Source organism: Tauraco erythrolophus, unplaced genomic scaffold (assembly GCF_009769465.1).
Source record: "Tauraco erythrolophus isolate bTauEry1 unplaced genomic scaffold, bTauEry1.pri scaffold_52_arrow_ctg1, whole genome shotgun sequence".
In the NCBI taxonomy this organism is placed as follows: Eukaryota; Metazoa; Chordata; class Aves; order Musophagiformes; family Musophagidae; genus Tauraco; species Tauraco erythrolophus.
The window spans coordinates 339,945-362,012 of record NW_028238620.1 but is presented as its reverse complement, the minus strand read 5'-3'; the positions used below and the strand labels follow the sequence as shown (position 1 = coordinate 362,012).

General features: G+C 68.4%; 2 protein-coding genes across 2 annotated transcripts; one reads left to right on the top strand and one right to left on the bottom strand.

The window, feature by feature from the left end:
• Positions 1–319: 319 nt before the first annotated feature.
• Positions 320–17,561, top strand: SHARPIN (SHANK associated RH domain interactor). The gene is given in 18 exon segments (XM_086630826.1): positions 320–490; positions 492–545; positions 7,347–7,521; positions 8,125–8,235; positions 9,317–9,458; positions 11,297–11,387; positions 11,658–11,932; positions 12,326–12,349; positions 12,351–12,419; positions 12,421–12,457; positions 12,605–12,778; positions 15,693–15,853; positions 16,446–16,557; positions 16,694–16,873; positions 16,999–17,073; positions 17,075–17,098; positions 17,198–17,341; positions 17,468–17,561. Coding segments are annotated over 18 exon segments (2,100 nt in total). The 3' UTR covers positions 17,549–17,561.
• A 1,351-nt stretch (positions 17,562–18,912) lies between these two features.
• On the bottom strand, positions 18,913–21,252 carry CYC1 (cytochrome c1). The gene is given in 14 exon segments (XM_086630825.1): positions 18,913–19,095; positions 19,097–19,120; positions 19,220–19,320; positions 19,412–19,483; positions 19,486–19,584; positions 19,723–19,758; positions 19,761–19,802; positions 19,805–19,831; positions 19,834–19,878; positions 19,967–20,074; positions 20,077–20,090; positions 20,177–20,313; positions 20,316–20,371; positions 21,174–21,252. Coding segments are annotated over 14 exon segments (1,023 nt in total).
• Positions 21,253–22,068: the final 816 nt, after the last annotated feature.

Genomic DNA, 22,068 nt, shown 5'->3' with positions numbered 1-22,068 from the left:
TGGCTGAGAGGGACGTCAGTCAGGCGGGGGGGGGACGAGCCGAGGCCCCTCCCACAGGCTGGAGCGCTCGGTGTCCTGATTGGCTGCCGGGGACAAAGACCGGGGTGGGGGGGGGGAGCGGCTGTCAATCACGGCGGGAGGTGCTGCGGCCGCTGAGAGGGGGCGGGGCGAGGGGCGGGGCGAGGAGGCGGCTCTTCCGGTCCGGCTCTTCCGGTCCGGCGGGGAACGCGCACCCGCCGCCGAGCGGAACGCTCGGCGGCGGGTGCGCGTTCCCCGCCGGACCGGGCGTCCCCCGGAAGCGCCGACGGCGGCGGCGGCGATGGCTCTACCCGGTGCCCCCGCCCCAGCCCCGGCCGCCGCCCCGGCGCCGCCGCCGCCCCCCACCGTGCTGATGGCGGTGCGGGCGGGACTGGCGCAGCCCTCCTGCCTCCCGCAGCTGCCCGCCGCCGCCGCCCTCCGCCTACAGCTCAGCGTCGAACCGGCGCCCGACGGGCAAGCGACGTTTCCGCCTCGGCCTGCGGCACCCGGAGGCGGCCGGTGGCGCGGTGAGACCGGGGAGCCCCGGGGGGTGCGGGGCGGGGGGGGAAGGGGGGCGTTTTCCGCGCGGGCAGCGGGTGGCTGTTGGCTTTTGGCGCCGGTCCGGTCCCTCCCGATCTCTCCCGGTCCCTCCCCATCTCCGATCTCTCCCCGTCTCTCCCGTCTCTCCCCGGTCCCTCCCGGTCTCTCCCCGATCCCTCCCGATCTCTCCCCGGTCCCTCCCGGTCTCTCCCGGTCCCTCCCGTCCCTCCCGGTCCTTCCCGATCTCTCCCGATCTCTCCCGATCCCTCCCGTCCCTCCCGATCTCTCCCCGTCCCTCCCGGTCTCTCCCCGTCCCTCCCGATCTCTCCCCGTCCCTCCCGGTCTCTCCCCGTCCCTCCCGGTCTCTCCCCGTCCCTCCCGGTCTCTCCCCGTCCCTCCCGGTCTCTCCGGATCTCTCTCCGGATCTCTCTCCGGATCTCTCTCCGGATCTCTCCCGGTCCCTCCCGGTCCCTCCCGATCCCTCCCGGTCCCTCCCGGTCCCTCCCGGTCTCTCCCGATCCCTCCCGGTCCCTCCCGGTCCCTCCCGATCCCTCCCGGTCCCTCCCGGTCCCTCCCGGTCTCTCCCGATCCCTCCCGGTCCCTCCCGATCCCTCCCGTCCCTCCCGATCCCTCCCGGTCCCTCCCGATCCCTCCCGATCTCTCCCCGTCTCTCCCGATCCCTCCCGGTCTCTCCCAGTCTCTCTCGATCCCTCCCCATCTCTCTCAGTCCCTCCTGGTCTCTCCTGATCTCTCCCGGTCTCTCCCAGTTCCTCCCAGTCTCTCCTGGTCCTTCCCGGTCCTGCAGCCGTGGGCGCTGCCGGTGCCAGTTGGTGCGGAGCTGCTCATCCCAGTGCTTCTCCGCTCTCCGTCCGCCCGTTGGGGGTTAACCGCAGGCGGTGGCTGAGCCCCCCCAGCCTCTCGCCCCCTCGGGGGGACTGGGAGAAGAACTTGGAAAGGGAAAGTGAGAAAACTGGTGGGTTGGGATAAAGGGGAGCTGTGGATTCCCGTCCCTGGAAGTGTTCCGGGCTAGGCTGGATGGGACTGGGAGCAACCTGGTGTAGTGGAGGGTGTCCCTGCCCGTGGCAGGGGGGTGGAACTGGATGATTTCCCACCCAAACCGTTCCATGATCTCATTCCGTCACTCTACGGACCGCTCCGTGCGACGTCCATCTCCAAAGGAGTCTCTTTGGTCTCTCCCTCGCGGCTCCGTCTCTTACGGCGGTCGCTCGGGACGGGCGATGCTGGTGCGTTACTGGGCACCAAAACCATCCCAGGTCGGGTCGCGGTGCTTCCCGCCAGGTTCGTCCTCCGCTGCGTCAGGAGGTTCCTCCGCTGGTAATTCCTGCAACGCGCAGCTCAGATCCCGGGTTACAACACGTCAAGGGCGACGGAGCCGGGGAAGGGCTGGAGCACACGTGTTCCGAGGAGCGGGGAGGGAACTGGGGGTGTTCAGCCCGGAGAGAGGGGGCTGGGGGGAGCCCTTCTCGTTCTACAACTGCCTGGGGGGGTTGGAACCGGGTGGGGTTGGGATCTTCTCATCCCAAGTGACGGAATGAGAGGAAACGGCCTCGAGTTGTGCCAGGAGAGGTTTAGGTTGGACATTCCGTGTTCAAGGCCAGGCTGGATGGGGCTTTGGGCAACCTGGTGTAGTGGAGGGTGTCCCTGCCCATGGCAGAGGAGTTGGAACCGGGTGGTCTGTGAGGTCCTTTCCCACCCAACCCATTCCATGATTCCATGACATGAGGAGAAATTTCTTCCCCAAAAGTGTTGCCGAGTGCTGGAACAGGCTGCCCGGGGCGGTGGTGGAGTCACCATCCCTGGGGGGATCAAACAGACATGTAGACGTGGCGCTGGGGGACAGTGGTGGAGTTGGCACTGTTGGGTCAACTGTTGGGCTTGGTGATCTTAAGGGCACCCTGGTGTAGTGGAGGGTGCCCCTGCCCACGGCAGGGGGGTTGGAACTACACGATCTTTAAGATACTTTCCAACCCAAACCATTTCCATGATTCTATAAGGACCTTTTCCCACCTAAATGATTTTATGATTCCGTGATGTTCTTCCTGCGCTCTCGGGGGCTCCGTTCCCACCTACGCCACGTGACGATCTGAATGTCCCATCTCCTCTCCGATGGCCCGAGGCACCGTGGGCCCAACGAGCTGTAAATAACTCGCCTTTCCGTTGCCAGTCCCGGTCCCCCTGAGCCGCTTCCATCATGGCAGCCCGATCCAGCCGCCGATTGTTTCCATGTTCCTCGGCGGCCCCGCTCTTGGCACCTTCCCGCCCGCCTTCTCTGCCCGGGCAGCGGGGTCCTGCCACAACGGGCAGCCCAGTTGGGTTTGCCTCTGCGTTGCCAGGAGCTCCGCTCCCGTTGCCACGACCGTCCCCGTGGGGGGTTTGCCACATCCGTGGGTGGGTGCAGAGGCCTGGCACCAGCCATGGTATCTAAAGGCAGTTGGGTGCCCGTTGGACCGACTCCACCTTCATCCCTGGCAGTGTTCCAGGCCAGGCTGGATGGGGCTTTGGGCAACCTGGTGTAGTGGAGGGTGTACCTGCCCATGGCAGGGGGGTTGGAACTGGGTGATCTTCCAGGTCCCTTCCCACCCAAACCATTCCATGATTCTGGAGAACGGGCAGAGAATGGATTGAGAGCAGCCCTGAGGAGAAGGACTTGGGAGTACTGGTGGACGAGAAGCTCAATATGAGCCGGCAATGTGCTCTTGCGGCCCAGAAGGTCAACCACATCCTGGGCTGCATCAAGAGGAGCGTGGCCAGCAGGTCGAGGGAGGTGATTCTCCCCCTCTACTCTGCCCTCGTGAGACCTCACCTGGAGTATTGCGTCCAGTTCTGGAGCCCCCAACATAAGAAGGACATGGACCAGTTGGAGAGGGTCCAGAGGAGGCCACGAAGATGATAAGAGGGCTGGAGCACCTTTCCTATGAGGACAGGCTGAAAGAGTTGGGGCTGTTCAGCCTGGAGAAGAGGAGGCTCCGGGGTGACCTTCTAGCGGTCTTCCAGTACCTCAAGGGGGCCTACAGGAAAGATGGGGAGAGGCTGTTCAGGAGGGCCAGTTGTGATAGGACAAGGGGTAATGGTTTTAAAATAGAGGGAGGTAGATTCAGGTTGGATATTAGGAAAAAATTTTTTACCATGAGAGTTGTAGAACACTGGAACAGGTTGCCCAGAAAGGTGGTGGATGCTCCATCCCTGGAGACGTTCAAGGCCAGGTTGGACGAGGCCCTGAGCAACCTGATCTAGTTGGAGATATCCCTGTTCCTTGCAGGGGGGTTGGACTAGATGCCCTTTGAAGGTCCCTTCCAGCCCTGACCATTCTATGATTCCATGATTCTACGACAGGACCCATCCGTGAGCAGGACACGTCCCCCTTTTCACCCTTGGGTAGTTCATTACCCGGTGGTGCCTCTTCAGCACGTGGCACCTCCTCCCCTGGCGTCATCCCGAAGTCTCTACCTTCCAGCCAGTTTGCGATCGCTTCCAGAATTCCCGGGCGACTGGGGCTTCCTATCTGAGCCCTCCGTGTGACCAGTGCCGCAACGTGGCATCGGTTGCGTGGTGTGGAGGAGACCCTTCCTTCGAACATCCCGCCTGCGGTGGGAGCACGTTTTTGACATCTCGTCCTGCCCGAGGGCTGCTGCGCTGGCATCTCCTGGTGGGTTTGCCCAAAGGGTTGTGGTGGCTCCGGGCCGGGTGTAACGTTGTTCTTCTTCCCGGTTCCCGACGGACAATCTGGCTGCGACCTGGAATACGCGTCCTCCGAAATCCCTGGGGAAGCTGCTGTCCCCTCTGTTGGAGGAGACACATATTTCATTAATATTAATTATATTAATAGCCAATATTATAGCCGATATTTAATTAATGGCATCCGTTGGGATCTGACAACGCCCATCTTGCCATTTTATTCCTGAAAACTGGATCTTCTGTGCTGGTCCCTTGATGTTTTTTTGTGGCAAAACCGGCTTTTGGAAGGATTCGGGTTATTTTCTTCTCTTAAAACCTTCTGCCGCGCGGTGATGTCGTCGGCGTGTCGCAGGCGTGCCAAAGCTCCGCCTGGGTCAGCCCATGGCACGCGGTGGGGCCGCGGTTCAGCCAAACTGGCACAGCACCCACCCTCCGGCCTCGGTGGTACGGGGGGTCTGGCCCCCACCCCTGTGAGTGCCCAGAAAACCCGAGCGGGGAGGGGACAGCAGTGCTGGGGCGGTGACGGTGGTGCTGGGGCGGTGACGGTGGTGCTGGGGGGTGACGGTGGTGCCAGGGAGGTGACAGCAGTGCTATGGGGGTGATGGTGCTGTCGGGGCAGTCACGGTGCTGCCGGGGATGAGATGGTGTCGCTGGGGTGGTGACAGTGCCGCTGGGGGGGTGACGGTGCTGCTGGCAGGGTGATGGTGCTGCTGGGGATGTCACGGTGCCGCTGGGGTGGTGATGGTGCTGCTGGGGGGTGCTGGTGCAGTTGGGGTGGTCATGGTGCTGCCGGGGGGGTGACGGTGCCGCTGGGGAAGTGATGGTGACGGTGGTGCTGCCAGGAGGGTGACGGTGGTGCTGCCAGGGGGGTGACGGTGGTGCTGGGGGGGGGGTGATGGTGGTGTTGGGGGGGGTGACAGCGGTGCCGGGGGGGTGACGGTGCCGTGGGGGTAACGGTGCTGCCAGTGAGGTGATGGTCCTGCTCCGGGGGCCACAGTGCTGCCGAGGGGGTCACGGTGCCGCCGGGGGGGGTGACGGTGCTGCCAGGGAGGCAGCACGTACCCCAGCTCGTGCTCCCCATTTCGGTTCCTGCCAGCCCGAACGCTGGCACCACTGTGGTTTGCCCAAACCCAGGGTTCAGGTTTCTGCCGGAGCGCGGCGGGGCTGCGGCACGTGCCTGCCGGAGCCGCGGCTCAGCCTGGGAGGTGGGCGACGGGACGAGCGACGGGACGAGCCGAGAGGCAGCGGGGAAGGGAAGCGCAGTCCCTGGCGAGGCTCCAGAGCCCGGACCCGCTCCCTCCTCCCCTTCTCCTCTCCCAAGGTCAAGTGCCGCGGGGAGCCGGAACGTTCGGCGGCTGAGCCGGGCTGCCTGCCGGCGCGCGGCGTTGAGCCCGGCTGTCCTTGGCAGACGCGTGCCATCCGTTCCGGCCTCGCCTGGGCTGGATTCCCACCCGCTCCAGGGTCGGACCGTCTGCTCTGCCCGGCAGCGGCCTTAGGGCCAGCGGTTGCTGCCGTAAAACCCGCCGGCGGCAGCGGCACAAGGAAAAGGGGATCAGCTCTTGGCATGGCCGGAGGAGCCTCCGCCAGCTCCGGGGAGCTGCTCGGGAGCAGCTGGGAAGGAGAAGGAGGAGGATGAAGCTGTGGGTCCGGTGTCCTCCTCCGGCACAGCCACGGGGGCTGCAGGCAAGGGGCTCCTCGTCCTCGAGGTTAAACGGCCAAACCCAGCTCCCACCGTGCCCCGGCTCCTGGCTCCCACTGCCCCCCGGCTCCCACTGCCCCCCGGCTCCCACCACCCGCCAGTTCCCACCACCCCCTGGCTCCCACCAGCTCCCGGCTTCCAGCTCCTGCCAGCTTCCACCGCCACCAGCTCCCACTGACCTCCCCAGGGCACGGGGGCTGCTCCCCTGGGTGCCCCTTGGCACCACAGCAGAAGCTGGCAGCTCCGGGCACCTGGCAAATGAAACCTGATTTTCCTGGCCGTGTTCCTGGCGGGTGGGAGCCGGAGGCTGCGGCTGCCGTGGCCGTGTGCCGGGGACACGTGGGAGGTGGCCCTGGCAAAGGTGCAGCCCCGGGCGTTGCTCTGCGGCCGAGAGCGCTCCGTCCTTCCCTCGCCATGGTTCCTTCTCCCAGCAGCATCCTTCCGCTGGGACACGGGTGCGGAGGACCCCCGGGAGCTGCTCCGGCGCTGGTTTTAACCCTCCGGGCTGGCAAATCCAAGGGAAAGCCGCCGGTGAGGGAGCAACTGGTGTTTTTTCCACCTATTCCTGCAATCCTGGTGTTGGGACAGGGCACAGTGGCGCGGGGGACACTGGGGGGGACACGAATCCCAGGTGACGGGCGGGGGAACCAGCGGCTGCTCTGGAGCTCCCTTCCACCCACCCGCATCCCCGTCCGGCCGCGTTTTGGCGCGGGCAGCGCTCGGCTGCTTCCTGCTCGCCGCGGTGGCAGGTGGCTGCGCCGAGCCCTTCCCTGCGCCCCGGCTCCTCCCGAGCTGCCATTTTACCAGAAGCGGAATCGAAAGCTCCGGCGTGAAGCCTGGACCGGCATCGGCCCCGGCGAGGGGGAAGCCGAGCCGGGGCGTCCCTGAGCGCGGCCGGGAGCCGTGTGCCGGCGGCGCCAGGGAAGGCTGAGCCCCGCGGTGCGTGTGTCCCGGGAAGGTGTTTCCCACGGCTCGGAAAAGGGGGAAGGAACTGGCTTCACCCGAGTGCTGGTGTCGTGGCGGGGATCACCCGGCAGGCGCCGTGCCGGTGGCTGCGAGCCGGTCACGGCCATCGGTGTCCGGAGTGGAGGACGACTCGGTGGCTGCCGAGCCGCGGCGGGGCTCGGCGGCACCCCTGGGCACGGAGCATCGGCGTTCCGGGCTGGGTTCGCGGCTCGGCGCCGGGGCCGGAGGGTTGCGCTCGGCTGGGCGCGTGTTTCGGTCCACGGTTACCGCCGTGGAGCAGAGGGTCGGCCCCACGTCCCCGGGTCCTGCCCCACCGCCGTGCCACGGGGTCACCCCCTTTCCCGGCACACCATCCGCGCGCGGCACATCTTCCGCCCGGCTCCGCCATGGCGTGACCCCCTCGTCCTTCTGCTTCCCCCCACCGCAGAGCGTCGCCGAGTACGACCTCAGGGACGTCTCGTACCGGGTGAGGAGCCCCACGTGCCACGAGCTGACCGTGCCGGGCGCCGCGGCCGAGCCCATGGTGTTTGACTTCGAGGAGGAGCGGGAGGCGCAGAAGTGGTGGACGGTCGTCAGCAGCTCCCTGCGGGAAGCGCAGAAAGGTCCGGGCGGGCGGGCAGGGACCCGGAGGGGCCGCCGGGCTTTCCTGGCCCTGGTGGTTGGTGTATCCCGCTGGGAGACAAGGCTGGGGCTGATCCTGCTGCCAAATAATTTGGATGCGCCGTACCGGCTGCGTCTGGCTGCCCGAGCGCCGAGTCTCAGCCCGTTCCTTCCGCGGGGCAGTAACTCCTGCGCACCCGGAGCGGGACCGTCGGAGGGTTCCCGCGCGTGTCGGAGCATCCAAGAGGGCGGAGGAGACCCTGGGAGACGGGGGGTGGCACGGGCAGGGATGTGGGCACACGGGTGACCGCCCCAGCCCCGCGTGCCGGAGGGAAGGGCTGGGGAGCCGGAGCAGCGTGGTGGTCCCGGGAGTGGGGAGGAGCGGCGGCCGAAGGCTGCACGGAGACGGTGATGGGCTCTGGAGCGCCGGCAGCCCTCGGACCTGATCGGGGTCGCCGTCACCGTCGCCTCCAGCCACCCTGCGTAGCCCGGGGCTTCCTGGTGCGTCTTCTCCGCGTGGAGCTGCTCGGGGGGGCTGGTCGGGCACGGTCCCCGCTCGGGGGGGGGCAGTGCCTTGTGCTGACAGTGTTCCTGCTTTCCCGCAGCCTCGGACAGCACGCTGGCATCCCAGCCCGTATCCCTGCCCGCGGCTGCCGGAGGCGTCTCTGCGGATCCGGATCCGGAGACAGCTCTGTCCTTGGAGCTTGCCGAGAAAGGTGTGTGAGGGGGAGGGTTTCGTGGGGTCTTTTCGTGTTTTGGGGGGTCACCAGCTTTCCATGGGGGACGGGTGGGACCCGGGGCCGGCGTCTCCCTGCCTGTGCCGGGCAACGAGCCATTTATCGCCGTCACCGAGGTTGGAAAAGACCCTTAAGATCATCGAACCCAACCGCTGCCCCAACGCTGCCAGCTCCACCGCTGAGCCACGTCCCCCAGCGCCTCTTGTAGACCCCCCAGGGATGGTGACTCCACCCCCGCCCCGGCAGCCTGTTCCAGCGCTCGGCAGCCCTTTTCTGGGAAGAAATTTCTCCTGATGTCCAACCTAAACCTCTCCTGGCACAACTCGAGGCCGTTTCCTCTCGTCCCGTCACTTGGGATGAGAAGATCCCGACCCCACCCGGCTCCAACCCCCCCCAGGCAGTTGTAGAACGAGAAGGGCTCCCCCCAGCCCCCTCTCTCTGGGCTGAACACCCCCAGTTCCCTCCCCGCTCCTCGGAACACGTGTGCTCCAGCCCTTCCCCGGCTCCGTCGCCCTTCTCCAGGACATGCTCCGGCACCTCAGTGTCCTTCTTGGCGTGGGGGCCCCAAACCGGACACGGGATCCGAGGAGCAGCCCCCCAGTGCTGTGTCCTGGGAGACAATCCCTTCCCAGTGCCGCTGGCCGCACTGTTGCTGGCAGGAGCCGGGATGCCCTTGGCCACCAGCGAAGCTCCGGTGCTGCGGGGCAGGAGCTCTCCCGCGGCAGCGCCGGGGACCGAACGCCCCGGGAGGTCACCGCGGGCACTCGGGTGAGCCGAGCTGCGCGAGGAGGGACTGAACCTCCCCGGAGGTGCCCGGAAATTTCCCCGGGTGCTCCTGGCAAGCTTCCTTCTGAGGAGCCTCCGCAGAGCTCCTCCGCACCGCTCCTCTGCCGAACTGAACCGGCATTGCCGTTTCTCGGTGTGCGGCTGTGGCACACGCGGTCTCAGACCCTTCTGGGTGCCAGCTTTGCCGGTGCCAGGGGTGGCAGCGGCTGTGCCGTGCCCCGGGGAGGGATGTTCGCATCCCGGCTGCTGCTTTACGTTCCTCCCTCCCCGGCAGAGGAGCTGGCTCTGCAACTCGCCCAGGCCATCGAGTACGGAGACGAGGAGCTGGCGTCGCAGTGCGCCGCGGCCCTGGCCCGCCAGCAAGCCACGCTCAGCATCCTCTGGAAGGAGTCCAACTACCCCACGGAGGACATCAGGTGAGCCCTCACCCACCCTCACCAGGGCATGTGCCACCCGCTTCCCTTTCCGCTGCATCCCAGGGCGGACCCGACCCCACCGGAGCACCCCCTGCCCCGGACTGGAGCCGTGGGTGCGGTGCTCGCAGGCAGCTGCCCGCTGCGCCGTGACCCTGGGGACATGCCACCTGCTCGTGCCATCTCCCTGGGCTGCGTAGCTCTTGGATCCGTCTTTTTTACAGTGGCTTCGCCTGTAGCGGTGACGGCCCGGAGCGATCGCCAGTGTGTCGGGCACTGGCAGAGCCTGGAGCAGCCTCCCGGAGCGGCAGCTGCTCCGTGAATTCCTCTGCCAGCAGCTGGGATCGGTCCTGGCAGGAGAGGGGCAGCGGGCGGCTGGTGCTGGGGAAGCCACAGCTCTCCTGGAGGCAACGTGGTATCCCTGGGTTTGGACTTCTTCCCTCGCTCCCGGGAGGAAGGAGAGGGGGGATACAGGGACAGGATACTGGGTGCTACCGGAAAAGCTGGGAATGCAGAGGGTGAGCCGTCTGGGCAGCCGCCGGCACAGCAGGGACCTGATGCCAGGAGGTGTCCAGGCTCAGCTCGGGCACAGCCGTGCCCGTCGGCAGTGCCCAGGGACCATCACCGGCTGCTGGGACAGCTTTTCCCTGTCCGGGGGACCTGGAGACACCCCCCTGGCAGCCTCCCCCGACCCTGCCGCTCTCTGCCCGGGGTCCCGCTCCAAAAAGTGCTGCCACACATGGCACGGCGTTGGAAAAAGCCTCTGGGAAGGCTGACACAACCGATTCGTACCGGGGTCTGCGGTGAACGTCAGTGACCGGGAAGAGCCGTGTCCGGTCGTAGCTCCGAGTGCCCAGGGGGGTCAAGGGGCGAAGGGCTGGGCAGCGTGGCTGGCGCGCTGTGCCAGGAGTGCCAAAACGCCTCCCACGAGCTTCCTTAGAAGCCTTCGGGAAGGAAAGCGAGGAGCCGTGGAGCGGAGGGAGCGTTTTTGGGGCGGAGGACCCGCCAAAAGGTGGGAGCCACGGAGAGCCACAGAGATGGGGCTGTGCCAGGGGCACACGAGGGACCCGGAACGGCGACGAGCCGCCAAGGTCGGGACTTACGGACGAGTCCGAGCGCTTGGGCTCGGCGCCGATAAATGAGAAGTGGGGAAAATGGGGAAGGCAGGCTCGGCTTGGGAAAATTAATTCGGGCTCGTTGGGAAGAGGTGAGGGAACACACGGGAGATTGCAGCCCAAGCGGAGGTTTTCTGCCCTGCTGCGTGGGAAATCCAGCTGGATTTCGTGCTCAGAGGCACGGAACGCGCTTTGCAAGCGGAGAACTGGGAAGTTTCGGAATCTGGTCTGGCAGGGGGGGTGGCTGGGGGGCTGCGAGGGACCGGGGTGGCGGAGGAGGCATTAGAGGCTCCGGGAATTTGGGAGCACCAGATTTTAAAGCGAGTGAAAGGAACGGTTTCTTTCTCACCGTATCCAAGTCCGCGGTGCCGAGGCTGCGCGGAGAAAGGGGCTGGAATAAACAGAGGGAAAACAAATTCCCTGCGAGCGTTGGGCACGAGGTTTGGGATGCAGTCCCCGGCGGGCGCCAGCCCCGAGCCGCTGGCAGAGGCAGGCAGGGCAAATGCCAGGGGTGCCCGTCGCCGCGTCCTGGGATGTGACGCACGGATCGCGGTCGGAAACCCGCTGTTAGACCTCGTGGCGCTCCGCAGCTCAGAGCCACGGGCTGGCAGCACCGTACCCAGCGAGCAGCCAGTGCCGGGACCCCCCTGCCCCGGCAGTGGCACCGCCATCCCCCCCCCGGATCCCGGGAGCCCTCCTCCGACGGCATCCATCTCCCTTCTCCAGCATGAAAGTCGGCGTGGAGGACGCGACGTCTTCCGCCAGCATCACCATCAGGGTCCGCGCTCACACTACGATCGCCACGCTCAAGCAGCAGGTATGGCGCGGCACGAGCCCCACGCCGGGGTGGCACGGTGTGAGCCCCCTGGCACGCCCGGGGGTCCCCACCGACCCTTTTTCAATGCTCGTACCTACGGCGTGGGAGCCGGGCTTTCCCACTCACGCCTTTCCCTTTGTGGAATCGGCGCTTCACCAGTTCTCCCGGCTCGCCGACGCGTGCCAGCGTGGCGCCGGCACGTGCCGAGCCGCGAGGCGGGGTGAGAAGCCGCGGCTGCGGGCTCACCTCCGAGCTTCTCCGGCTACCCAGGTCTTCCAGGATTACGGGTTCCACCCCTTGGTGCAGCGCTGGATCATCGGGCAGTGCCTGTGCGTGGACGAACGGACCGTTTCCTCCTACGGCATCCGCCGGGACGGCGACACCGCCTACCTCTACCTGCTCTCGGCCAAGATGGCCGAGCTCACCGAGCAGCGCTACGAGGAGGACCAGGCGCAGGTCATGCTCAGCTTCCACCTCCTCGCTGACCGACGCCGCCGGCGAGAGGCGCAAATACAACACCCTGCCCAGCATGTCGCCGAAAAAAGGTCTGGTTCGCCGCCACCGGTGGGGAGGGCAGCCCGGGGCCCGCCTGGCTCTGCTGGCACAAAGTGCCAAGACCGGGTGTAGCAGCGGGGATGGGGACCCTGGCATCGGGGTGCTGCTGTGCCAGGTGTGCCAGCACGTTGGGATCCGTGGGACCGGCAGCGGGCTCAGCGCCGTGAGCTGACCGCGCTTGTGCCGGTGGGCTGGGGACAGGGCTGGTTCCCCTGGATCCGTGCTCCCTGCCTGGGCACCGACCTGGGATGAACGGCCTCTCCCATGGAGAGATGAGTCCCCCCCAGGCACAGCGTGGCACAGCTCAGCTGGGCCAGGTCGCCCAGCCCCGTGCCGGTGCCCGGGCCGGTTGTAACATCCCTCTTCCCGGCGCCGCGCTCCAGGCTGGGGGAGCGAAGCCGGCAGGAAGATGGACATCGGTGAGATCAGCCAGCACTTGGACACGCTGCAGATCGACGACCTTTTGGGCACGCAGCCGAAGCCCGCTGCCGGCCAGCCCGCCCTCGCCGGCGCAGGTACGGTGATGTCCCCCCATCGCCGCCGCGGTCCTCCCCCTCTCCCAGTCCGGGGAAGGTGGGATGCTCCCTGCCACGTCCTATCCCCCCTTCCCCCCTCTCCACCGCGCTTCTCCCGGCTTCGGCACCCCTGGCGTGTCCCTGCAGGCGGGCTGGTCGTGTCCCAAGTGCACCTTCATCAACAAGCCCACGCGGCCGGGCTGCGAGATGTGCAGCACCGACCGCCCCGGCGACTACGTGGTCCCCGGCGGCTACAGACCGGACGAGACGGAGCTGTGGCGGATGCAGCAGGAGCAGGAGGGCATCCTGCAGTACCAGCAGGTGAGGGGCTCGCCGCCCACCCCGGGGACCCGCCGTGCTCAAGTATGAGTGCCCCGTCGTGAGCGCGGCGTTCTTCCGGCCGCGCTCGTTCGCCGGCGGCGATGTGTGGCAGGGCAGGGACCCGCGACCCCGCGGGCAGGGCTCGGCGTGACGCGGCACCTCGCTCCGGCAGGTCCTTCTTCTCCCACCAAACCGCGTGGTGCGGCGCGGCGGTGCCAGGAGCGGTCAGGCTGCGCCTTCTGCGTGCTGGAAGCCGTTTCCTGTTTCCTAGAAACATATGGGGGGCCCCAACGGGACCCCCCCGGCCCCCAGGTCAGGCTGTGCCGCGGGACTCGGCGACGTCCGGCGCAGCCACTGACCGAACCTTCTCTTCTTTCTTTTCTCTCTTGTGCCGGGATCCCGCCGGGAGAAGGGGAGGAGAGAGGACGGCTCAGCTGCGCACTGCGTCCTGGGCTCGGGTTCCTTGGATGACTTCATCCACCTGTCCTCCGAATTCTGCTAGCCGCCCCGTGCTGCCCACCCGGACCCCCCGTCCTGCCCCGCCAGCCGGGGCCCAGTGCCCACCGGGACGCGGTGCCCACCAAGCCAGCCCCCGCGTGCGCCCAGCGGCTGCCGCCGGGCCCCCCCTTGCTCAGACCCTAGATTTGACGCAGGAATTTTCGGCAGCAGAAGAGCCGTCCCGGCCCTGAGCTGCCGGGGGGACGTGCCGCTTGCCGGGGGGGCTGCGGAGTGGGGGGGAGCACGGGGGTCTGAGCCCCTTGGCACCGCAGGACCAGCCCTGTGAGCGTGGCAGCTCCCGGGTTAACGGTGTCCGGGCATCCTGCTCCTCCTGCCCGTGTTGCTGGCGGGGAGGGGGGCACATCCTGACCCCACCGGGTGCGGAGCCGTCGCTCATTGTTCCGGCCCCGGGAGTTTTCCCTCGGCCTCCCACGCCGGCAGCCCAGCCTTCTCCATGGGTGCCCAGCCAGATGCTGTGCCCTTGTGCCCACCGCCGCTGTGCCACGCTCCCGCCAGGACCCTCGGGCTCCTGGTGGGGTCTGAGCCCCCTTTGGGGTATGGACGGTGCGAGGTGACCGTGGCCGGACCCGCTGCTGCCGTCCCATTCGTGACAGCTTCGGGGAAGAGCTGGCATAGCCGGGGCTTGGCACCGTCGGCGCTGGCAGTGCTCAGCCTGGGGCTGCTCTGGGGGTCTCAGGGTCGGGGGTTCGTCCTTGCGCTGGCCCCGTGGCACCCATGGGAATGGGTCGGGGGGCTGTTGGCTGAGGTGCGGCCACAGATTCGGGGGTCCTCCGTGCCACACTCCCCTTCCTGGCTGCCACCAGCCCCGCGCTCCCCTCACCATCCGGCACCGGGACGGGCAGAGCCGCTCTGCCCAAACCAGCGTCCGCGTGGGCACGGCACGGCCCTCGGCTGGGGCGCTCTGTGCCACGGGGCACTCCAGTTATTCCGCGTTGCACTTTGCGTTGGAGATCTCATCCCGTGCCGTGCGGGGCCGGGCTCGTGCCGGTGGGGAGCCGTGCGTGCCGCGGGGAAGGACGGACCCCGGGTGCGGCGCTGTGGCTCCTCGGGTCGGTCGTGCCTCCCCGAAGCGGCTGTCGGGCACGTGGCGGTGCCACGGGAGGGGCTGCGTGTGGATCCCGACCCTCATTAAAGCCTTACCGCACCAGCGCGGCTCTGCCGTCTCCTTGTGCCGGCTGCGCCGCGGCGCCGGGGGGGGATGCTGCTCGTGGGGCCGTTGGTGCGATGGAACGGGTGAGCTGGAGATGAAGCCCAGGGGAACCTCGTGGGTGCTGCGGGGCCGAGTGCAGGGTCCTGCCTGCGGGTTGGGGCAATCCCAAGCACGAGGACAGGCTGGGTGGGGATGGTGGAGAGCAGCCCTGAGGAGAAGGACGTGGAGGTGCTGGGTGAGGAGAAGCTCACCATGAGCCGGCACCGTGCGCTGGCAGCCCAGAAAGCCACCCGTGCCCTGGGCTGCACCCAGAGCAGCGTGGGCAGCAGGTCGGGGGGGGATTCTGCCCCTCTGCTCTGCTCTGTGAGACCCCCTGCAGTGCTGCCTTCAGCTCTGGGGTCCCAGCACAAGAAGGACACAGAGCTGCTGGAGCGGGGCCAGAGGAGGCCACGGAGATGCTCCGAGGGCTGGAGCACCTCTGCTCTGGAGACAGGCTGGGAGAGTTGGGGCTGTTCAGCCTGGAGAAGAGAAGGCTCCGGGGAGACCTTCCAGCACCTCCCAGTGCCTGAAGGGGCTCCAGGAAAGCTGGAGAGGGGCTTTGGACACGGGTATGGAGTGACAGGACACGGGGGGATGGCTTTAAACTGGAAGAGGGGAGATTTCGATGGGATCTGAGGGAGAAATTCTTCCCTCTGAGGGTGCTGAGGCACTGGCACAGGTTGCCCAGAGAAGCTGTGGCTGCCCCATCCCTGGCAGTGTGCCAGGCCAGGCTGGATGGGGCTTTGGGCAACCTGGTGTAGTGGAGGGTGTCCCTGCCCGTGGCAGGGGGTTGGAACTGGGTGGTCTGTGAGGTCCCTTCCCACCCAAACCATTCCATGGTTCTGTGAAACGGAAGAGAAGGCAGCAGGAGCTCCCTTGCCAGGGCTGCACCGGGGCTGGCGTGTGTGTGACAGCCCCTGAGCCGTGCCCGGCAGCCTGCGCCGAAGCTCGGCCTCGGTGCCGCACCCTCACGGCTGCCGCTCTGCCGGGGCAGGGCTGGTGCCAGGCACTCGGGGCCAGGAGCAGAGCCCCGGGCTCGGCTGGGCGCCGTGGTGGGACGGGGGCAGCAGGACACGGTGCCCTCCAGGGTGCCACCCCACTGCCCCAGGTCTGGCAGCAGCCGCCCCCGCTCCGCTTTCCTTTCCCTGGGGGGGGGTCCCTAAAACTCCAGACCCGACTGGCTGACCGCAGGCTGTTCCCCGGCAGGCGCTGGAGGCCGAGCGGCTGCAGAACTTCCAGCAGCTGCTGCGGATGGAGGAGGAGGTGCTGGTGCCCAACCGGGAGGTGCTGGAGTGCCGCATCTGCTACCAGCAGGTCGCCCCGGGCGAGGGGGTGCTGCTGCGCGAGTGTCTGCACAACTTCTGCAGGTAACCCCCCCGCGGCCGCCCGGCTCCCTGCGGGGAACCACCCCAAGACCCCCAGCCCTTGCAGTGACCGGCCCCGAGCCCCCCACCATTGCAGTGACCAGCCCCAAGACCCCCCCCACCCTCACAGTGACCAGCCCCAAGACCCCCCAGACCTTGCAATGACCAGCCCTGAGCCCCCCACCATTGCAGTGACCAGCCCCAAGACCCCCCCATCATCACAATGACCAGCCCTGAGCCCCCCACCATTGCGGTGGTTGGCCCTGAGACCCCCCAGCCCTCGCGGTGACCGGCCCTGAGACCCCCCAGTGCTCACAGTGACCAGCCCCAAGACCCCCCACCATTGTGGTGACTCGCCCCAAGACCCCCCAGTGCTCACAGTGACCAGCCCCAAGACCCCCCTACCATCACAGTGACTGCCCCCAAGACCCTCACCATGACAGTGACGAGCCCCGAGCCTCCCCCCATCGCAGTGACCGCTCCCAAGCCCCCCACCATCGCAGTGACTGGCCCTGAGACCCCCAAACCCCCATGGTGACCAGCCTCGAGACCCCCCCCAGCCCTGGCGGTGACCGGGGCACCCGTTGTTCCTCAGGGAATGCCTGCGCCAGGTGATCAACTACAGCGAGGAGCCGGAGGTGGCCTGTCCCTTCCGCGACGACTCCTACGCCTGCGGCAGCCACCTCCAGGAGCGGGAGATCCGGGCGGTGAGTGCCTCGGCCCCGGATCGGTGCCGGCGGCGTGCGGTGGGAGCCCGGGCGGTGAGTGCCTCGGCCCTGGGTTGGTGCCGGCGGCGCGCGGCGGGGACCCTGAGCCGCGTCCTGACCCTGCCCGTGTCCGCAGCTGGTGTCGCCGGAGGAGTACCGGCGCTTCCTGGAGAGGAGCCTGGTGCTGGCGGAGCGGCGCAGCCAGAACAGCTTCCACTGCAAGACCACCGACTGCCGGGGCTGGTGCATCTACGAGGATTCGGTGAACGAGTTCCGCTGCCCCATCTGCCAGGCCCTCAACTGCCTGCTCTGCAAGGTGAGCCGCCGCCGTGCCACCGCTGTGCCGCCGCCGTGCCACCATACCGCCGTGCCGCGGAGGGAGCGTGGCGGCGGTTCGGCAGGCGGCGGCGCTGAGCGGTGCCGTGCCCGTGCCCTCCCCAGGCCATCCACGAAGGGAAGAACTGCCGCCAGTACCAGGACGACCTCCAGGTCCAGGCGCAGAACGACTCGGCCGCCCCGGCAGACCAACGACATGCTGCAGGTGGGGATGCCAGGGGGACGCCGCGGTGGGCTGGGGGGCTGAGCCGCGGCCCCCCCACGTCCCTGACGGCCGCGTCTCCCCCCTGCCACCCCACCCCAGACGCTGGTGCAGATCGGGGAGGCCATGCACTGCCCCACCTGCCTCATCATCGTCCAGAAGAAGGACGGCTGCGACTGGATCCGCTGCACCGTCTGCCAGACCGAGATCTGCTGGGTGACCAAGGGGCCGCGCTGGGGGCCGGGGGTGAGCAGTCCTGGGGGGCAGGAGGGACCCCCCAGCTCCCGCGGTGCCCTGGACCGCACTCCGGTCACGGCACAGCCCTGAGGTCCCACCCTGACCTTGACCTTGCCCCGCTCTCCCCCTCCGCAGGGTCCCGGCGACACCAGCGGCGGATGCCGCTGCAACGTCAACGACAGAAGTGCCACCCCCGGTGCCAAAAACTGCCACTGAGCCCCCGCCGGGCCCGGGGACGGGGGGCTCACCGGAAGCAGCCGGGGTCGGGAGTCGCTCTCCTCACACCGAGGGACGGCGCGGCCGCGGTCAGAGCCGGCACGGCGGCCCCGAAAGATGCTTGCGGTCGCAGGGGAGAGCTGCGGGCGCCGGGTGACGTGGGGGTGTTTCTGGTGGTGCCGGGCAGGACTGAGCCACGCGGCACCACGGCACAAACGTATTGAGGAGGGACAAAGAAACCCCCTGGCATACGGGACCGGCGGGGAAGGGACGGCGGAGGTGGGGGCGCCGGCACCGGACTGGCGATGCCCGTGGTGGTGCGGTTGGAGAGCTCCAAAGTGCCACGCTGCCCGGCTGTGCTCATCCTGCCATGACCGACCAGCCCGACACGGCTGCAGCCGAGAGAGCCCCGAGACCCGAGCGAAACCGCCACGCAGACACTGAGGGCGGCGGAGACGGTGCGGGCGATGTGTGCCGGCGCCGAGATCCACCTGCTGCCCGCAGAGAAGCCCCCGCTGGCGCAGAGCTGCCTGTGCCGAGGGAGTTCCTGGGGGTTTGTCTCCGTGGGAAGGACCCCACGCGGCTGGGGACTGACGCTGGAGCAGAGCTGCAGCTCAAGTGCATGGAGGACCCCACACCGGAGCGGGTGCTGCGCCCTAAGACACCGTGACTCGGTGGGAAAGCCCACACCGGAGCGATCCGGTGGGTAGGGACGGCATCCTGCGGGAAGGGCTCCCATCGGAGCTCACAGAGAACTGGCTCCCATGAGGAGGAGCAGCAGAACCAGCCTGTGACGAACCCACCAGGACCCCCGTTCCCCATCCCCCACGCTGCCGGAGCGGGGAAGAGCCGGGAAGAAGGAGGGGGAGGGAGGTTGTAAGATCCGGCGTCGCTTCTCATTATCCTCCGCTGTGATTGATGAATTAAACTGGTTTGTCCCCTTAATTAAACTGGTTTGGTCCCCACGGAGGCCATCTGCCCATGACCATCATCGGGGGAGTGACCCCCACCCCATCCCCGTCCCAACCCTCGAGCTCCTTGTTCCGTTTTTTCTCCTCTCCCTGGCATGGGCACGTGGCCAGGTGGCGCTTTTTTACCCCCGGGGGTTAAACCACAGCAGGTGGACGCGCCAGAGGGCAAGGAGGGCATCCCGGGGGGCATCCTGAGGCTGGGGTTGTTCAGACCCTGAGAAGGGGCGCCGACAGCTCTCCCCCCACCGTGGCACAGGCACACACACCACACCGTCCCCTCCACCAACCCGGACTTTATTTCCGTTGCCCCCCATCCCCTCCGGGCACCGGCACCAGCGCCCACCCCGCGGAGGGCGAGCGGCGGCGCCGGCACTGGGGGGGCCGAGGGCCGTGTTAAATAAGGAGCCCGCGGCGCGGGCACGCGATGCCACCGGCCACCTCCCGCAGCCCGGGGGTTGTGCGTGGCCCAGCGGGGGGGTGGCACCCCACTGCCCCCCTACTTGGGGGGCCGGTAACCATCTTCCTGCTCTTCAGCACCGACCACTTGTGCCGCTTCATGTAGTAGAGGAGGGACAACCAGGAGCCCCGAGATCATCAGCATCTGGGGGGAGGACGGAGTCGAGTCGCCAACCGCCGCGGCGCGGGGGGGAGGCATGGGCACTGCCCACTCCCCCCCAACCCCCCCGGGGTGGGCACCCACCTTCAAGCCCATCCGTTTGCGGTGGTCGTGCTCCGGCTCTGCCGCCCACCGCAGGAACGTGCAGACGTCCTTGGCGATCTGGGACATGGTGGCCGGGGTGCCTGGAGGTGGCAGAGGGCGGGGGGGGGCACACGCTGAGCACGCCGCGAACCAGCACCCCCGCGGCGCGGCACCGCGCTGGCACCCTCTTACCGTCATCGAACTCCAGGATCTCGTTGTAGATGGGGGGGGCCATGCCGATGGCCTGGCCCGGGAAGTAGGGTTGTAGTGCAGCCCCTCCCGCAGCGCCACGCCGGCCGGCGGGTCGCAGTAGCCGGTGAGGAGGGAGAACACGTAGTCCTCGCCGCCGTGCCTGCCGCGGGCACCTGCGGTCAGCGCCGGGGCTGCCGAGACCCACCCCAGGAGGTCCCCCCTCAGCGGGGGATCCGCTCGCCACCCCGAGCTCCACGTGGGTCCGGGACCCACCGAACCGCCCCGTGCGCGGGGCGGTGCTGGCACTTTACCGGCGTTGACGATGTAGCTGAGGTCGGGGGGCAGCGCCCGTTGTTGGCGGCTCGCGCCGCTCGGCGTTGGGGGTAGGGCTTGGGAAGTAGTCGGAGATCTTGCCGGGACCGTGAACATCTCGCCGGTCTCGTCCGGACCGTCCACCACCTCCACCTGCGCCAGGTGGAGAGGAGAACCCTGAGCTGGGGGCACCGCGGTGCCGGGGCCAACGCCGGCGCCGCGCCGGGGCCCGGGACTCACCTCCTCGTGCCAGCGCCTTGGCCTCCGCCTCGGTGTGGCTGACGCCGATGAGGTTGCGGAACGCCAGGTACTCCATGCTGTGGCAGGCGGAGCAGACCTGCTTGTACACCTGAAGCCGCGCCGCACGCTGCGAGGAAGAGGAGGAGGAAGAAGAGGCGGGTGAACGGCGCCGGCACCCCGCCGAGGGTCTCACCACCGTGCCCGCTGCGGTACCTGCTGTGGTCGAGGGCGGCCAGGGCGCCGCCGTGGCTCCAGGGGAAGCTCGGGGGGTGCATCTCCAGCTCGCCGGCGCCCAGGGCCGAGCGCAGCGCCAGCGCCACGGCCCCCCCGCCCGCCGCCAGCACCCCAGCGCCGCCGCCACCGCCGCCTTCCGCCCGCGGGGCATCCCCGCAAGGACGACATGGGTGCCTGGGGGGGGGCACAGCATCAGGGCCGCGGGGTGGGCACAGAAGTCAGGGCCCGCGGGCAGCGGGATGGGCACGGCACCCCCGTACCCACAGCAGGTGGGGGGGCACCGGGCAGGGGTAAGGGGAAGCGGGGACACCAGGCATGGATGGGAGGGGGGGGACCAGGGACACCAGGCACGGATAGCGGGGCAGGAACTGGAGACACTGGGCATGGATGGGGGGGGAACCGGGGACACCAGTTATTGACTGGTAGGGGGACTGGGGACACTGGGCACGGATGCCGGGGGGAACTGGAGACACTGGCACGGATGGGGGGGTTTGGTGACAGCGGGCATGAATGGGGGGCAGGAACTGGGGACACCAGTCATGGACTGTTGGGGGACCAGGCACCGGGCACGGATGTGGGGGGACAGGAGACCGGGCACGGATGGGGGAGAAACTGAGGACACCGGGCTGGACTGGTGCGGGGTCGGGACACCGGGCAGGATGGGGGGGGCGGTGAGGGGCACGGGAGGGAGACCGGGGACACCGGGCATGAATGGTGGGGGGACCGGAGACACCGGAAACGGATCGGGGCGGGGGAGAAACCGACGACCCCGGGGCGGGAGGAACCGGGACCCCGGGATGGGGAGGTGGAACCGGGGACCCGGGGCGGGATGGGGCGGGGGAACCAGGGACACCGGGATGGGGAGGCGGAACCGGGGACCCCGGGGCGGGATGAGGAAGGGAACCGGGGACCCCGGGGCGGGATGGGGCGGGGGGAACCGGGGATCCGGGCCGGGCCGGGCCGTGGCGGGGCTCACCGGGGCGGGCGGGCCGGGCCCTGGGCAGCAGGAGGCCGTAGGGCCGCAGCGGGACGCTCCGCACCGCCACCGCCGCCATCGCCGCGCTGCTCCCGGCGCCGCCGCGCCGAGGTCGAGGGGACGCCGCCGGCCCGCCCCGGACGTGACGCCCTCTGACGTCACTCCCCGGAAGCTACGTCAGAACCCGCCCCGTGTCCGTTCCGGTCGTGTCCGTCCCCGCCCCTCCCCAAGCACGACTGCGGCTCCGCTCCCGGTTCCGCCTTTATTGCAGCGCGCGGCGGGCCCCGACCCCCCCGGACAGACCGTGCCGGGACCCCCCGGTACAGACCCCCCCGGTACGACCGGGTACAGACAGCCCCCCCCAGTACAGACTGGATACAGACCCCCCCCCAGTACAGACCCAGATACAGATCCCCCAGCACAGACTGGATAGAGACCCCCCGGACAGACCGTACCGGGACCCCCCCGGTTACAGACACCCACCCCAGTACAGACCAGATACAGACCCCCCCCCGGTACGGGCCAGGTACAGACCCCCCCAGTACTGCCCAGATACAGATCCCCAGCACAGACTGGACAGAGACCCCCCGGTACAGACACCCACCCCAGTACAGACCAGATACACACCCCCCGGTACAGTCACACCCCTCCCAGTACACACCGGGCACCACAGCCCCCCTGGTCGAACGGGAGGGCCTGACTGGCAGCGCCTCCCCCCCCACCGGGGCAGGACCCGCTGCACCCTGGGGGGCTCGGCCGGGGCCGGTGTGCCCGTCCCGTGGGGGTGGGGACGGGGATGTGACCCCTGGCAGCGCCTGGCCCCACTGGCTGTCTGGGGGCTGTCTGTGGGTCCGTCCCTCCGTGGGTCTGTCTGCCGGTCCGTCCGTTTGTGGGT